At 38.3% G+C, this 18,602-nt stretch overlaps 1 protein-coding gene across 1 annotated transcript in view; it reads right to left on the bottom strand.

Moving 5' to 3' along the window:
• Nucleotides 1-263: 263 nt before the first annotated feature.
• The window catches only part of Cul3 (cullin 3), a 61,152-nt gene continuing 42,813 nt past the window's right edge, over nucleotides 264-18,602 (bottom strand). Inside the window, exons 12-16 of the mRNA XM_083118306.1 lie at nucleotides 17,558-17,727; nucleotides 13,939-14,077; nucleotides 8,815-8,946; nucleotides 4,351-4,395; nucleotides 264-583 (exon numbers count right to left, since the gene is read on the bottom strand). Of these exons, the coding sequence (XP_082974432.1) occupies nucleotides 4,375-4,395; nucleotides 8,815-8,946; nucleotides 13,939-14,077; nucleotides 17,558-17,727 (462 nt within the window). The 3' untranslated portion in view covers nucleotides 264-583; nucleotides 4,351-4,374. The remainder of the gene's footprint in view (nucleotides 584-4,350; nucleotides 4,396-8,814; nucleotides 8,947-13,938; nucleotides 14,078-17,557; nucleotides 17,728-18,602) is intronic.

The following is an 18,602-nucleotide window of genomic DNA, read 5'->3' as shown; positions in this document are numbered from 1 at the left end:
CATCAAATTCAGGAGATAGAAATTCACTTCTACATCACATAAAAAAAATCATCTCCGCTGATGTGATCTGAACTCACATTACTCGCTTCATTCCATCACCAAACTCACGCTGCATATTCTCACGATTGTGGACAAGTTACGCACTCATTCATACATGCACCATGCAAACACGCACGCACACACACACACATATATATGTATATATCACAGTATTGTAATCCCATTGCAGATCACAACATGAAGAAAATATTCCAGACCCTGGCTACTGTACAAGACCGGTTTATTTTTATCATTTCTCTAGAAATAGATACATCTTAAACTTGGCAGAAAACTCAAAGCAAATGAACGTGTAAACTGCGGGTTTTTCTTCGAAATAATTTAAATAAGTGTTGTTCTATTTTCCATAACATGGTACTGTCCTTGAGTTCACTCCAAGATGGCAACAGTAAAATGGATTGAAAAATGTGGGACGATGAGACACAGTATATTTCTCTCTGTCTCTTAATTTTTACACACACTTTCCATATTGGGAAATAAGTGAGCATCCAATGCTTCAGTTAAGTCTCCATTATGAAGTAATACACTGCAAGAAAAAGAAAGAATATGATATTACAAATTATGTGAGGAAACAACATATATACGAGGGCCGTACCGAAAGTAATGCAAAAGTCGTTATAAATTCTTTATTAACTGATGTAGATCGTTCAAATTACACATGTATTTGGAGTGACTCTTCCTCTATAAAAACCAGTTACTCAACATAGTATCTGAGAGAGATCCACATTTACCATGACAATGCGCGACCACACACCTCTTTGGCAACAAATCAGGTGATCAGCAAAATGGGCTGGTCCATGTTCCCCATCCACCGTACAGCCAGATCTGGCACCCTCAGACTTCTACTTGTTTGGTCCCATGAAGGACAGTCTTCGAGGACAACAATTTAATGACACAGACGAGGTGAAAGTGGCTGTGAAGAAGTGGATGTCAGACAATGCACACCCGACTTTTTTTCAAAGAGGATTCTAGAGTTGGATTCAACGATGGCACAAATGCATCGCTTTAAATGGAGGCTATGTTGAGTAGGTGGTTTGTATAGAGGCACAGTCACTCCAACTACATGTGCAATTTGAACGATCTACATCAGTTAATAAAGAGGTTATGACCACTTTTGCATTACTTTCAGCACGACCCATGTATGTTTCATACAAAGTTTCAAATATCAACGTAGCTTGTGGCAGATGAAATTTTCTTACAGCTTACAGATTACAGTCTGTTTCACAGTCTCCAAAACCATCTTGATAGAAAAACACTGCAAAACATGGAGGATGTGCGGCTAACAGTGGATGAGTTTTCTCAAGAACTACAGCTTTCTTTGAACATGATGTTCAAACTGGTTGACAGGTGGTAAAGGGTTGTCGAATCGGGGAACACACAAGTATTAGACATTGTTCTTTTCTTTCTTGTGCTGAAAAATGACATTACTTACAGGGTGACCTAATATTTAAAGCATGATTAGCAGTTGCCCTGTTGTCCTGGTAAATTTAATGTTGTTGAAGTAGTAATATGTGGAAGTTTGGTGAGAGAAGAGAGCGAGATAAAATGCATATTATTGATGAAAGCAAACCAGGCAGAGGAATGTAGCTTATTATGAGCCCAAAATGCTCCTACCTTTAGATAAATTGATAAGTTTGTTTTATTTGTACAAACAGTATTTCACAAATTTTCTGATGGAGGACTATTTGTTCTTGAAAAACTGAAGAAAGTTGAGGTCAGGGAGAGAGATCTTCGGCACTCACATAAAATCAAATGTCCACTTTTGGTTTCCCTAGGTCATAGTCAACACACTTTTATGTTCTAGTTGAGTTCCTACCAACACAATAGAATTCACAATGGGGAAGGCAAATTGGTTTGTTTATGTTAAGTAGTATAATTGTAGCTTGAGTTTGCACCTGCAGTTACGTAGTTTAGTTAGCAGCGCAGTTTTCTTTATTTTTTGTTAGAGCACCCAAAATGTGTTTCTTGTCTGGGAGGTTAGGTCTCTCCTTAATTTGCATATTGAGTCATCTTTAAATTAGAATTGTCTTCATAAAACGCAAGGATATAAGGAAGTCAAATTTAGAATTAAAACTACATTTGCTTTTGTTCTAACTACAAGTAATCTGCTTTCTTCTTGTGGGCTAAATCTGATTCCTTCTTGTTATTGTGAGATATGCTTATGTTAAATGCTTATATGCTTATGAACCTCATCCATCCCTTAAAAAAATCAATGTAGTGTAAAGCCCTTGGATGTAAATAAACATATTTTCTTTATAAAGTATGACATTTTTTGTCTATGTGTTCATGCAATTCCCTCCTAACAGCCTGGGCCTAGTTGCAAACTGTGGTTAACGAGGACCTTTGTTCTTTTCTGAGCTTAATGTGTGCTAACAATTTCGAGTTGAAGCTCTGGAAAAACAACTTGTCAAAGAGGAACAAAGGGTACTCATATTACACGAAGTATATATGGATATAGACAGAAAATATGGTTGGAATGCATAATGCAAATAATCTGTATCATCCCAGATCATCAGATTTTGGGACGGCCAAAAGCGAACAGGATTCCAGGATTACATTCCCTAGTACCGTGCGTTCATTTCGATCTGCAGCCGAGAGATCGGGAGAAGCGTGGCGGGCGGTGCTGACGGAGGTGCCGACATTTGCAGCCTGTAATGCCCGCTTATTTTTATAGACATATGCAGACATTTATATAAATATTGCAAAACGATCACTAACCTGTGTTATAACACGCAAAAGTTCTTCTGTAATTCATCCAAGTTCTGCTCTTATATACACAAAAAAATACGCTTTAGAAACGATGTTAAGAGCCACAGATAATAAAACATTTTAATCATAGTTTTGACCAGTAACGTCCTGCTTAAGTTTATATCCTTGAAAGAGTTTTGTGCCGATGGGGATCGTTTGGAGGTTTTGAATGTGCAACACTGTATCAAGATTACGCTGTAGAAGAAACCGTTAAAAGTCAATAGTGTTCGTGAGCTTCCTTGCAATCCGAAATCTCCGAGCTCGAGTTTTTTGTTCCTTCGCGACTAGATGAAGACAGAGTTGTAAATATAGTGGCGAGCAATGTAAACCAAGAGCGTGTTAATTTCGTACTGTGCGCAAGAGTGTTATTCTTGGTTACTTGCAGTTACTTGTTTGTGTTATTGTAGTGTGTATGTGTGACGTGTCAGTGAGACGATTGGAATGCCAGCCGCAAGATTCACGTTAGAACAAAGATTTTTTTATGTATGACACGTACCTACGTGAAAACAAACTCGTGTCAAGACATGTGTAGGTAATTTGTACAGAAATTCCCATGTGTTTCAACTCCACACAGAGATACGGTTAGATATCTTGTCCTTAAATTACGAGAAACTGTATCGTTAAATTTTAAAACACCTAAGCAAAAACGACGGATTCTAACCGAAGCAAAACTCGATGATATTGGTGCAGCGTTAGAACGTTCTCCAAACAAACCTCTACGCCGTGTTTCACAAGAGGTGGGCATGTCAAAATCATCGGCACATACAGTCACTAAGCTACTAAAATTAAAACCATACTCTTATAACACAGGTTAGTGCTCGTTTTGCAATATTTATATAAATGTCTGCATATGTCCATAAAAATAAGCGGGCATTTCAGGCCGCAAATGTCGGCATCTCAGTCAGTGCCGCCCGCCACGCTTCTCCCGATCTCTCAGCTGCAGATCGAAATGGACGCACGGTATATGCTACCATGGATTAACTGATAATCATGTTTGGAAGCTATATGCTGTAATCCAGTTGTTCACACAATTGAACAGCAGCCCTACTCTAAAATCAATTTGTAGAGAGAGGCACATTGGATTGGAGATGTATCTCCCAGTACCGTGTGGCAGCAATTAATATACCTTTTCTTGAAAAATATTTCAGTTCTGTCTTTATTGTTCATTTGTAAACATATGAAGGTATGGCATACTCAAATTACAAAACAATATATACATTGTTCTATTATTAACAATAGGAGTTTAAAAAGTACTTTGTTACCCCTCATATTATGGGATAGATTTATAAAAATGACTATAACTCCAAAAATTAGCACTTTTTTCTGATATATTTCACTTTTACAGGTAATCATGGGGAAAAAAAGTAATATTTTAACAACACCCGACAATTAGGGGTCTCGTGGGGGGACAGGCCCAATTTTCGAAATTTGCCCACATCACGTGACAGAAATTAACGTGCAATTTCTTGAAATCTACACATGATATTTCAGTTCTGTCTACAGTTGTGTACTATACGCAAAATTAAATAAATATATATTACTAACCTGTTTCAAATGCAGTTGGCATTCTCAGGCAACATACGTGTAGATCTTCCTGTAATCACAAATGGACCAATTAGGAAATAAATTCATTGACAACATATACATTATTATTTAAGTTATCACTGTAAATAAGTGAAAAAGGGAAGAATCAACATTGGAAATTCCATTAAATAAAAAGTTAATATATGCACAAGGGAATAACAAAAAATGCAGATAAAAATTTCACATCACCTAATCATTTAAAAAAATACAATGTGACCATTTATTTATTTATAAAACAATTATTCATAATTCATAATAATTATGTTTTGTGTATGCATGGGATATTTTATTCCTCTTTACAGCTGATCAGTGCTTCGTGATTCTTGAATACAGTAACAAGGTGCTGTTTTGTAGTCTATAATTATTTTTTTTTGTTTGTTTGCATGGGATAAGGCATTATATATTTCAGATGTTGAGAATAAATTATTGCTTACCAACAACCTATTAACTATTTCTATTTTTGTGGGATATAATGTTGCTACTGTACCTGCGTAGATTAATCGTGCCAAAAACATATGCACACATAGGATCCTAAGACCACATATTCACACACGGGATCCTAAGACCTACTGTGAAGTGTGGGATATATGTGGTGTGATTGGAAAGTTTTAAGACTGGGCGTGTAATTTCAAAATGGCAGATCTTACAGGCTATTGTGATGGATCTCCTTCAAAGTAGTCCCCTTCTGACTGAACATACCAACTCCAACGGTGTTTCCATTTTTGGATGCAGTCCTGGAAATTTTATTTTGTAACGGTGTTAAGAACCCTCTCCGAATTTGCCTGGATGTCTTCAATTGAGTCAAATTGGTCCCCTTTCAGCGAAAATTTCAATTTAGGAAAGAGGTAACGTCGGCAGGTGATATATCAGGGGAATAGGGGGTTGTGGAAGCACAGGAATTTGGAATTTGGCCAAAAATTCCGTGATCGAAAATGCACGATGAGCCAGTGCCTTGCCGGTGCAGGCCTTTTTTTCAGCACATTTTTGCGCAAACGCTGAAGGACAATTTTATACTATTCCTGGTTGACTGTCTGCCCCCTAGGGGTAAATACGTGATGCATGATACCCGTAGAATAAAAAAGACACTAACATTGTCTTCACATTCAACCGACTTTGTAGAGCTTTTTTCGGTCGTGGCGAACTTGGATCCTTCCACTGCGATGATTGTGCCTTTGTTTCTGGGTCATACCCATAAACCCATGATTTGTCGCCTGTAATTACCATATTTAACAAATCTGGGTCAGTTTCGGCCCGATTAATCAGTTCTTGGGACACTGCAAGTCAGTGTTGTTTCTGCTGGTCTGACAATTTCAGAATGAATTTCGGGGACACTCGACGCATGTTCAAATCTTCAGTTAAAATGGACTGAACCACGTAGAAACTTAAATTCAGTTCATCAGCCATCTCCCTAATTGTAAGTCTACGGTCAGAGCGCACTAAATTGTGAACTTTTCACAATGTTTTTGTTGGTTTTAGAAGTGGAAGGCTGGCCGGACCAGGGGTCATCTTCGACTCATTTGTGGCCATCTTTGAATCGGTTGAACCAGATAAAAACATTTGACTGGCTTAGACATTTATCCCCGAAAGCTGTTTTTTAGAGTAAATAGGTCTCTGAAGCTGATTTCCCGGTTTTATAACAAAATTTGACACAAACGTGTTGTTCCTTTTTTCATCCATTTTGCGACATCAATAATCCGCTGAGAACCGACAACACATCTTCACTCACCAGGATTCCACTCTCTACTGAACAAGATATCGCGGTGACCTTTTCAAGACGTTTCAAGGACAAAACAAGCTTCCCCTTCCAAACCTGGGAGCAAACCTAACGCCCCTTATTGAGGAGTGGCGCCACCTATTTTAAAAACATTCCAATCACACCACGTATCTCTAACCATACAAGAGGCAGAAAATATGCAACCACTTTATTGAATAACATGTTTTAATGTGGAATATAACAAACTATCAGTATCAGCAGATACTTGAATACAGAGGTTCATGGAAATTTCAGTGCAAAATGCAGGCTCGACCAGGACTCAAACCTGGGTCTCTGCCATGCTGTACCATTGATCTACCAATGAGAAGCTCAGCCATCCCAGGCTGTGTGTGTGAGAAACCATAAGGTAAATCACAGAGGTGTATCAGTTTATCAGTAAAATTGTAATAATTTTACAGATCTGATAATTTTGAAAAGAGCTTTAAATTAGTGCATAATTCGGCTATCAAGTTATAATTTTTACAAATATGAAGGTATATTTCACATTATACATTCAATCCTCAAAGTCCCAAAAGAACAAAATGTGTAAAGTTTTCCCAATTTTACATTTTCCTGCATTTCTTTTTATCTTAGTCCTCTGAAAAACAAAATCGATGTTACACTGTATGTCTATTCTTGTCACGTGGTTACAGGCATTAATTAAGGGGGAATAAATCATTCAGCTTCTTCATTAAGCATTTGTAACTTTACATCAAACTAGTAGAATATCAGTTATCAGTAAATTTTATTTCGGCATTACAAGTAATTTCACATCAGTTCATCGCTTATAGAATAAAAGTGGCATTATGCAATTAATTTAATCCTGTAATAGATTTTTTTTGCTGATCAGTAGGGGCATGCACATTTAGTTTTTGACGAAATGTGAAATAACACATTATAATGCTAACTTTTCATGTTTTTCAAAAGTGAGGTGTTTTGTCACAAAATGATGGAAAATGAACTGAAAAATGCGAAATAAAAACTTACACGAAATTTAGGGTTCATTTACAGACACTACACCTTCTGAGGTCTGAATTAACCTGTAAGTTATGCAAATTATCTAAAATTGATTAATTCTGCTGTAAATTTTTGAGAAGCAAAAATGGACTCCTTTACACAGGAATAAACTTAATACAGTGGAACTCCAATTTTACATTCCCCAGTTTTACATTTTCCCACATTATACGAGGGAAGTCAATATATAAGTCGCAAAATGAAATATCTCCGAATTGCTGCAATGTGAAATTGTTTTATGAATATCAGCCGTGGATCTGATCCTTTCCGCAAGTATCGGTGTAGGTGGCAGCACCACCATGTATTGTATATGGCGCTAGTAGTCAAGTTCTCCTGCTGCAGTGAATCATTCGAGTGCCAAGTGGGTAAGATGGCACTCAAATGATGGTAAAGTCACCCACTCAGCACGGAAGGTGATGGTCACCATGTCTTGGGACAGTCAAGGCATCCTACTCATGGAATTTCTGCCCCAGGTTCACACTGTCACTGCAGCCATGTATTTGCAGAACCCTGAGAAAGATAAGGTCAGGCATTCACAGGAAACGTCCAGGTGCTTTCAGAGATGGAGTTCTTCTGTTGGATGACAACGCTTGTCCACACAGTGCAAATACCACAGTGACTCACATACGGTCCCTAGGTTGGGAATGACTGGAACATCCAGCCTACAGTCCAGATTTGGCACCATCCGACTGTCATCTCTTCGGCCCACTGAAGACACCTGGGTGGTCACTGGTTCCAGGATATGGAGGAGGTCCATCGGGAGGTTACCAGCTGGCTACGACACTAACCACAAACCTTCTTCGCTGCTGGCTTTGAGGGACTCGTGAAATGATGAGACAAGTGCCTAAATGTTCATGGAGATTATGTTGAAAAGTAAACCACATTTCATCAGGTAACTATTTCAACTTTTCTTTCTATTCCATTTTGCGACATATATATTGACTTACCCTAGTACATTCAATATTCATGGTCCCAATAGAGTAAAATGCTATAAAATTTTCACCAATTTTACATTTACCTACAAGTTCTTTCAGCTTGTTCCCCTGAAAAATGTAAAATCAAGCTGCCACTGTACTCTGATAACTATATAAATGTGCTATTAGAAACGAAATGTTAATTGTGTGTAATGAGTATAGTTTATAAATCAAATTTAGTTATATTCACCATTTTAACACCGAAATGCTTTCGATCCTGAAATTGCCCAGTTTTTGTACCAAAATCTCCATCTTTTACATTTGTATCACCATAAATATGTGGTGGTTCTACTCATCAGTAACACCTATGCCCAAAACTATGGAATGAAATTGGTTATAATAAGATGCAATTACTTGAAACATTATAATTCTCATTCTGGCATATTACATTGGTTGAGCTTTGAATTGTTGTTTTAAGTCCACTTTATGCACATATAGGCTAAACGGAACTGGAACTACAGTTTAAATTGACACACAAACCACTATGTGCCTCCACTGGGTATGACCCCAGGATCCCTTGATTACAAGGAGGCAATGTTATGCACCATGATGGGGAGGACCAATTTATTGACTGAGACTGTCAAAATTTAGAAATCATTAAAGTTCTGAATGTATATGATCACCTCTTTTGTATTCTGAATGTACTAAAAACTTACTAAAAAGCCTACACAATTTGCTTTCTACTTGCCTGTCTTCAGGTGTTCGAGCCAAATACTCTCTTTCGATGAGGCCCTCTATCCTCTTTTTGATGATGACTGGGGATGGAAGAAAACGGCTCTTCAGCTGCTCAGTGACTTCAGCTACTAACACGTTATGCTGCAGAAAAAAAGTACACATAACATCTCTACCTCAATAGCTAACATACACTGAAACATATGAATACTGCAGATAAGAACAAAACAAAGCCATGTTACAGAAAAGTTTTCATGTTGAAGAATACAATTCATGAAGAATCCACCTTTCATTCCCAAACAATATTTGAAATTCGGAAACACCGATTTGAATATCATACAAATTATGCATTTTAAGATTGCATGACAATATAATTTCCATATAATTCTGATCATGAAGTACCTACTTGGGTTGTTCGGAAATGAATTGGACTGGCAACACTGCATTGTTGCAAATAACATGTCAAGCAAACTTTGTTTTGCTTAACGGTTGGACATAGTTCAACATTCCACCACAAGATGGATCTGCTAGCGCCACTACCAGAGAATTGCTGACTCATAACGTGAATGGGTGTGAGTGAATACGTGGAAAGCTACGAAATGGAAGGTGATTCTCGTGGTCAGAGGTGGACTCCGTGGTTCCTATTTAAAGAGGGTTGTTTCGGCTTCCGAAATTTATCGCCGACTTGTGGCCGTTTGTGGTGGGTCAACGCCTTCACAGAGTACAGTGTTTCAGTGGGTTCAAAATTTCGAAAGGGAAAATGAAAGTGTGGACAAAGGTGTCAGCATTGGTCGCCACCCAGCAGCAATCCAAAGTGTTTCCAACTTGATTATGGGAGATAGACGTGTAACAATTGAACAACTACAACGTGAAACTGGTTTTGGGCGAGCAACTCTGCATGCAATCATTCCTGAGTATCTGCAAATGAGGAAAATTTCTGCTCAGTGGGTGCATCAGGATCTGACGGATCAGCAGAAACAACAGCGAGTGGACATGTGCAGAGAATTGTTGCACCATTACAACCAAGACAGAGACCATTTTTTCGAAAGACTGGTGACTGGAGACGAATCTTGGTTCCTCTTTGAAACTCCAGAGAAAAAAGGTAATCCATGGAATGGAAACACACTGGGAGTCCACGCTCTAAAAACCTCTACTGACTCCCACTCCCAAGAAGCAAATGGGTAGTTTTCTGGGATGAAGATGGAATTTTGCTGGTGGACTGGCTTCCCACTAACCAAAATGTCAACAGCGACAGCAACTGTAAAACTCTACGAAAGGTGCGACGTAGAATTCAGCAGAGGCGGCAAGGAAAATGGGCTCTCGGGGTGATTCTTCAGAATGACAATGCGAAGCTGCATACGAGCTGCCACACACAGGAGGCATTGGCAACAATGGGATTTTTACGGTGCTCCCACATTCTGCATATTCATCGGATTTAGCCCCCTCGGATTATGCACTGTTCGACAAAATGAAGGACGCATTGCGTGATCGACACTTTCAATCTAATGAAGAACTCCAGACCACCTCGCTGTCCGTGAGTGGTGCAACTCTACTCCAAGAGAGTGGTTCTCTGCAACCATCAGGAAACTTCCTGATAAATGGGAGCGGTGCGTTCAGTCAGGGGGAGATTACTGGTAATGTACATCTTTGTATTGGTTGTAAAATATAACAAATGTGGATTATATAACGCTTGTCCAATTCATTTCCGAATGCCCTTAATACATCTACACTTTTTTTCAGCAATAAGATAGCTGGTAGCAGTTAAAAATATCATCTGCACCACACTAATTATAATAATGTGTTCTCACAATGACACATAATAATAAAAACTATATCCCAGGATAAATATAATACATATACATCATAACCAAAGACCTTAAATTTTCAATATGACTAAAAAAATTGTAATTACTTTGAGAATATGTGTGTATAATTAAGCTACACAATTGATTCATGTTTTTTCACATGATTAACACACAAAGTAACATGAATTTGACATAATACACTGCACTGGAAGAGTAATAAATACCGAGAAAAATGAACATTAACAGATCTAAAGAGTATTTTATTATAATAAGTGAAAAATTGTTGCAGGGAGGCTGTGCTGACCTTACCTACGCTTGCACATGTTTTTGAAAGAGAATGTTGAAATGAATGGCGCACAGAAAAACATACAGCCTGCTCTCGATTCTACGACCTCGGATATAACGACCCTCTCGAAGTAACGACCCTTTTCCCGGGAACTGTGAAAAATTTGGAAAAAAGTTGAAAAATTAAAGGAAATCGGCCGAAAAATAAGTTTTTTGCACTCATTCCCTTCACAAGCGCTCTACATCTAGCAAGTGGGCCTGATCTAAAAATAGACACCACCACACCTCGCTTGAGTGATATCCAGTAGCACTTGACCTCTGCCCTCCCCTCACCCAAGCGCACCAATGTTACCCCGCAGTCGCCGGCCGCTATCCAACACGCCAGGCTTGTTTTGCCATTGTGAATTCACTTGCTCTTGGATATGCAAGAAGAGATCGAATATGCTTGGATGTTATTTTAACTCGACCTTAATTTGTTTCCTTGTCCTAAGAGTTACTGACAACTCTCGAGGGGGGAATGTGGGGGGAGTGGGAGCAGCCTGAAATGATGCTGTACCTGCAGTCTTTGTCAATGTGTATGGCAGGTCAAGCTCTTTCATCGATAAATAAAATACACCATGAGAAATGAGAGATAAGATCGCAGGAATGTTCCAAAAAAATACAGACGTGTTCTTTGTTCCCTGTAACACTTCATAAAGAAGCGAAACTGTTAGAGATAATCAAAGCCACTTAGACCAACTAAAGATCGTCAACCCGCTTAATGCATTGTCATCCAGGTTTCCGCAGAAGTTTACTTCGATTTTATGTGCATCATAACTCTCATTTTCCACTTATGTTTTCTTAACTGTGCCAATGTCATAATATTTGCCAAAAAAGTGTTCCGTTGGCTGACTGACTTCTCCCTCTTTTCCTCTCAGCAAACGTATAAAAGGGGGGGGGGGGATGCAGAATGTTTTCTTGCTCGTGTGTGTACACGGGCTGATTACAGGTGAGAGTAAAAGTGGACCTTTCTTCATTTCCTTGGGCAACCAGCAGTTCTGGATACATTCATGTGGGGGAAAAAAAGTGCTCTGTGTAAGCTGAGACCGATTTAAAAAAAAAGTGCTCAATGTATAAGCTGAGACCGATTAAAAAAAACAAAAAATAAAAACAATTCAAGGGGAAAACTCTTGAAGGAGCGGGTGTTTGACATCGAGAATACTACTAAATCCAACATTAAATTGTCGATTAATGTGGGAGTAAATAATGATCTCCCATTTTGATATCTGAAAATGCACAGGTTTCATAAAGCTTGTTTCGAGTTCATTTTATGCTTTTGGGCTAATTGGGACCAAATATACAGTTTCACTTTAGTGAAATCCAATTTCAAATCCAAATGATTATCGAGTGCGATGCTGTTCAATGTGTCCTAGAATATGCATTGGGTGCAAACAGATCGCAAGTTGCATGTTTCCTTTTTTAGGCTTGATTACAATGCAAGGGGAGGAAGAGTTTGGACTGCTCCCTGGAATGGGCGAGGTGAATTAGAAGTTGGATGAAGCAAAGAAAACGTGACTTTCTTACGATGTATTTTACACAGCCAAACCAGAACGAAATTTACAGCACCACTTTATTTACTTATTTATTTTTTGTCTGGTGCCTAGAAAGGTTGTATTGTCTCTCCTGAGAGATCTTATCTTACCAGTTAATCTTGTAACAGACAATGCTCTAGTAGACCCGTATTAAATCCAACATTCATTCTGCCCGATTACCTCCCGACTTTTGCTGGCGCCAGTGTGACAGGTATCAAAATTATTAGAGTTTTGCTTGCAATAAGCGATTGTTTTCCTTTTTGTAGGTCTCAGTTCAAACGGGTTTCCCATGAACTAGAAATGTAAAAATTTCGTGGAAGAGCAACGACTGTGCACAATTAAAAGAAAATAACGTTACTTTATATCCTTTCTTGTGAAAACGTTTTCATGTTCTATTTTACTTCTTACAATGGGCGGCCTGTGTAAAACAGGTTGTATAACTACCAGGATAAATGGTTCAGTCTCCTAGGAATCTTTGTGTCCGTTTGAGCTCTGTTTAAACTGAAAATGGGTGCAAATTCCAATAACGACCTCTTCGAAATAACGACCCATTTCCCGGGAACTGTGAAAGGTCGTTGTATCAAGAGTTGACTGTAGTTTGTTTATCATTACTCTAATTTCCTTCTGTGGAATTGATCACAAAAGAACATTTAAGATTGTTGACAAGATTGATCTTAAAGTTGCCTACAGGTAATATACTGTGTTTCTTTAATGAGATGAATAACCAGTCATTATGCTCTTAGAAGGTAAAATTTAACATACATGGGGAAGTATGATCTTGTTTAGTGGATTCAGTGCAAAATTGTGCCATGTAAACCTTGTTCGGCTTAAGCTGCTGCTGTTCTCATGCTTGCTGAATGTTGGCCTCTCTAGCAGAGAAACCACATGGTCTACTGTCAAACCCAGGTGTATATGTGTGTGTGTGTGTGTGAGGGGGGGCACAAATAAGCTACATGGAGTGAACAGATGAAAATACAGCACAATAAGCGCTACCACAAAAACTCTACGAAATGAGCTTTCTGATCAAAACATGCAAAGGTGAGGATTAAACCAAAAAGCGACAAGACCATGTATGTAAGCAATGCTCTCCAGGTTTCAAATCACTCCTCCCAGTCCAGCAGAAAGCATTTTCCTCATTTCTGGTTGACATGGAAACTATCGAGTGGTTACTAGCTTGGGAAAGGTATCAGGTTGTAATGCAGTTTAAAAAAGATAATTATTAACAAAAAAAATAACACTAAAAACTTACTGACAAATTATGAAAATTGTGACTCAAGTATCTATGGCATTTCATATGAAAGCCAGTGAGCTTTCAAGCCAACTTCTGGTCTCGTCACAATTCTACAACTTGGATCTCTGTGATCTAAGGACTAATAACTATTTCAACAATGAAGATAAAAGTTAACAAAATAGTGTGTGAACATTAAAAAAAATCCACATACAAGAACATGAAATAAACCAAAAAAATATATTACCGGCATTCGTTTCCTAGCTTTCATTATCCTAACAATTGCTGCTTCTATCTCATGCTTCCTGTCTTCATCAACTTTGTTTCGAGTTTCCCTTCGCTCTGGTTCTGACTCTCCTTTAGCAGCAACTGTCTGTATTTTCACTCTAAAAAAGAAGAGATTAACAGTTATTTGGTGCTAAACTGGCATGCAAAGAAACACAGTCTAAGAGTGAAGAAATGTACAGTTATACAGTCTAAGAGTGAGGAAATGTACAGTTATCAGTAGGGCCCAGATTTATAAGCACAATCAAACAGTAAAATAAGCAAGTTAATAAGCATGAAAAATGAAAAAAATAAGCATCAAAATAAGGATAAACAAATACAGGAAAATCTGAAAAAACATTTGTTTATTAGAACTCTTATTTTATTCAAAGCTATTACAGTAAATGTAAGGAAGGTCATCCTGAAATTTTCTTGTATGAAGCTCCTGTGTCTGTCAGTGAAGAATGATTTGATTTGATTTTAAAATTTTGGGTGCGTCAGCACTTAGGCTATTTTGCACCTGTCACTTTATACGGGGTCCAGCCCCTTATCTTTACAAAGAACAACTCGAACGTTGCATAAGTAAAATCTTAAAAGCTTAAAATGTTCTGACTTCCGTTAAAAGCTGAGGCTGTAAAGGGGCACTCAGCACACACAAGGACAAAAAACAGGACAACACACACAAAATTATACTGGCCAGAGTGCCAGTCGCCAGAGCCTCATTCATCTGCAAAACGCAGTCCAGGGTGTACTAACGTGGAAGTGAGGTTGACAGTTGGGTGTACTATGTGGAAAATCACCCCTTACACCCCTCAGTGAAGAATGATTTGTACAGTGAAAATGTTCTTTCCACGTAGCATGACATCACAGGCGCATATGAAAAACACCACAGTTTTTCTTCGGTGAATTCCTCTTCAATGTCTGTTTCTTCACCAGAAATATTTTTTTATAAATTTGACACAGTGCTTTGTAAATGGGATTTTTCAGTAATACCTGACTGAGCTTGTCGGACACAATTTTAGCAACACCATGAGCTTCTGAAGACAACGTTACTGAAATTTCATCAATGAGAGAAAGTGAATGTTGCAATGGATTATTTCCAGCTTTCAACTGTGTTATAATATCAGGTAATTTGGAAAAATGATTTTGGAACTACTGTATCTTTTCTTGGATGCCGTTTCTCCCATGTGGCTATTTAGAAGCATTGATCTCGTCATCCCAATGCCGTAGCGTGATTGAAATAGGATTGAAATATGACATATTTGGGTAAAATATGCTATTTTAAACCAAAATCATAAAATTAGCAAGCATAACCGTTTCCTGCAGAAATAAGCATTTATAAGCACTTTCAACCTTAGTAAAATAGCTCATCAAGGTATGTAATACGAAGTATAACCTTTCTCCTTACCATTAGAAGTCTGTAAAAGAATATGCATTTTGCTTACAAATCCGGGCTCTAGTTATCAGCCATCCAGACTTACCGTAAACTATGGGGGTCATGACTAGAGCATTGCCAGATAGCTCACAAGGAAACAAGTGCTGTTAGCTAGTAATTCTCTGCCTCCAGCTCACCCCAACCTCGCCCTGCCCAGCAGATGTTTTGAAGTGCATACAACTGGTGGCTATTACTTTCAAAATTCAAACCATGGCACAGTGAAACAGAGAGCTGAAAACTGGGATAAAAATCTGGCTAGGTGAATAGAGATGCAGTTGAGGTGGAAAGAGAGTTTGAGTTGGATTGGTGACGCAAGTAGGGGAAGGCGGAATAGTGTAGGAGGGGAAAATAACTTTTACGACTTCTCGGTCAGGAGTAGATTGTCAGAGCAAACAGAACAATGAAGTGTTTAGTCAGTTTAATAGGATTCCGGGAAAAGAGATCTTACGGAGAATGGGGAATACCTTAAAGCAGGATTTTTAAGGTTTTTTTTTAAAGGAATTGTGACCTGTTTTTAACAAGTGTTTTTTAACCAAACCTTTTAACCTAATCCTTTTAACACTCTTTAACGCAGCATAAAAAGATTTGTGCCTAGAGGAAAACGAACCTGAGGAAGGAGACAGTCGAACCCCGAAACGTAGTTTTGAAATTCTATACTCACTCACATAAGTAAGACTAATTATTTTCCTGTAGTTTACGGTTATTACAAGCATAAGAAAACAGTTAAGTAAGACTATTTTATACAAATTTTGTATGGATCATATTATAGTGAGTAACTTGTACAATACATTAATATGTTACAGAATTAAACACATAAAAAACACAAAATGATAAAAAAATTCTGTGATTATTCAACATGATGACAGTGCAAAATAATAAAGTACATCATTTGTATGAAGAATTATCTGTGCTTATGTACTGAGAAAGTACAGTTTGCAATATCATAAAATCACTTAAATCCTGTGCTTGTTGACACGATCACACTCACACTCTGGTAAAATCAACTTCCTGGACATCACCATCAGACGTGCACTCAACAAATTCACAACCACTGTCTACAGAAAACCGGATGCACGCAACCAGTACATACATGCTCTCTCTAGCCATCCCCCCAAGCAAAAAGCCAATGTGTGGCTGAACTTTTATCGAAGAGCCTTCTCCTACTGTTGCAGAGAAGAGGATCTATGAGAGGAGATAGCCACCATCACTGAAATAGCCCTTAAACATGGCTACACTGAAGCACAACTTTCCACTTGGTGCAGTAAAGCGGAAATACAGGTCAGACACCCTAATCAACCACAATCAACCCATCTGCAAGCAACCCAGCCACAATCAACCTCCAACAACCAATATAAATGGTTTACCTTTCCCTACCATCCCACCACTTCCAACCACATATCCAAAGCCCTTCTCCCATATGGCATCAAAGTAGCGCACAAACCCAATTCCAAAATAGCTGATAAACTGAACAAATACAAACTGTACTTCCTCTCCCCCCTTGATAACCCAGATGTATACGATGCAGAGTGTGAATGCAAGGCACATTACATTGGCGGTTCCATCAGATCTGTCAATGAAGGAATCTAACAGTACCTAGCAGATGAGAAAAAAGCCCAACACACTACTGGTCTAGCTAAACATATAAAATACAATAGCCATAAAATTCAAAAGGTTCAAGTCAAACACACTGTCCACATGCTCGTACACACCAAAATAAAGGAAATGCATGCCATAATGCACTTCCCGCTAAACATCGATAGCGGGCAAGCCCACCACACTTGGATTTCCCTACTACAACAGTTATCACCCGGAAACAGTAGACAACATAGACCCAGATGCACAGTTAACAACAGCGCACCGAGCGGCAGCCAGAGCACTACAAACAAAAGACGCACACCAAGCAACAGTACAGCAAGTTCCAACGAGGATGGTGGCAGTGGCCACTGAAATTAATCGAAAAGAAAAAAACAGCAAATGAGTACTAGTCTCTCCGTATTTATATACTACCGCGTCTCTCTTTTCCCAATTATGAATAAAAGTCCTAAGTTCTACATTCCACTCATAAATCCAAACAAACTTTTAGAAAACCGTTAAATCTGCATGTGCATTTCTGTGAACCAACTGTGACCAAAGTAAATAAGACGACTAAACATTCCAAATAGCATACCTGTGCAGTTTTGATGTGAAGGAGTCATTTACAAAGAACACATGCGTTGGCTCAATGTCCTTTGTTTTTGGATTCTTAATAAGAATTCTTTGTGTCGCTTTCCCCATGGCTAATGACTGCAAGGCACGTATCAAATCTCTTTCTGGGATGTCTGTTTCGCTTTGGATTTCCTGCAATGAACAACAGCATTTTATCATTAGCTACTGTTTTTTATGTATTTAACAAAGTGTAAATCATGTGAACATTCGATTACAATAAGTATCATTTGGGGGCATTCCATAGAAAGTGATCCTACTCTATAAATAACAAAATGAATTAATCTGAAAATTTTTGTTTTTAATTGCATTAAGTTCAAAAGTTTGTGAATGCATATAATTTGCATATTTCAACCCAAAAATTATTAGCATGTGTGGCCTATATGCTTCTTACAAATTTCGCTACGTTTTTAAAGCATCCCACGTAACAGATTTTCTTTAATGCTTTTCATGCACTCAGGCTGTAATTATGTACACAAGTTTCTTTTCGCCTGCTATCAGACACAACAAAGTACTTCATAATTCTATGAAAGGAGTTCATTATGAACTTTTTAATCCAACCTCATGCCTGCAACCTTGTGTGAAATGTTACACACGTAATGCTGGAATGCCCCATTTCCTCCACAGTGTTTTTGTGTAGAGAAAGACACAGGCCTACTAAAAGTTGCAGGTTAGTGACTTTTTTTTTACAGTGAGTTCATAAATCCCTACTCTCATATTACATGATGACTAGGGCTGAATCGATACGTATAGGTTCCCTCCCTTGCTTTGTGGTCAAAAACTTCAGCAAAGTCAAATATTATGTGTCTACTTTTGCTGTGTATGGTTTCTTTCCTTCATGGTGATACAAACACATGGCACTGACTAAAAGTGGCGATGATGTGTTGACAATGCAAGGGCAGGATTACACGGTAAACAGCTGATTGTATTGGTCATGCTCTCTCTGCTTATTCAGTTAAAAATTTAACAACAGGGAATTTTTTGTAAAGTTGTACAGGTCAATACCATTC

The sequence above is a fragment of the Lepisma saccharinum genome, chromosome 3 (genome assembly GCF_977018435.1).
Source record: "Lepisma saccharinum chromosome 3, izLepSacc3.1, whole genome shotgun sequence".
NCBI lineage: Eukaryota > Metazoa > Arthropoda > Insecta > Zygentoma > Lepismatidae > Lepisma > Lepisma saccharinum.
The sequence above is the reverse complement of the archived record's forward strand: the minus strand, read 5'-3'. Positions and strand labels throughout refer to the sequence as shown.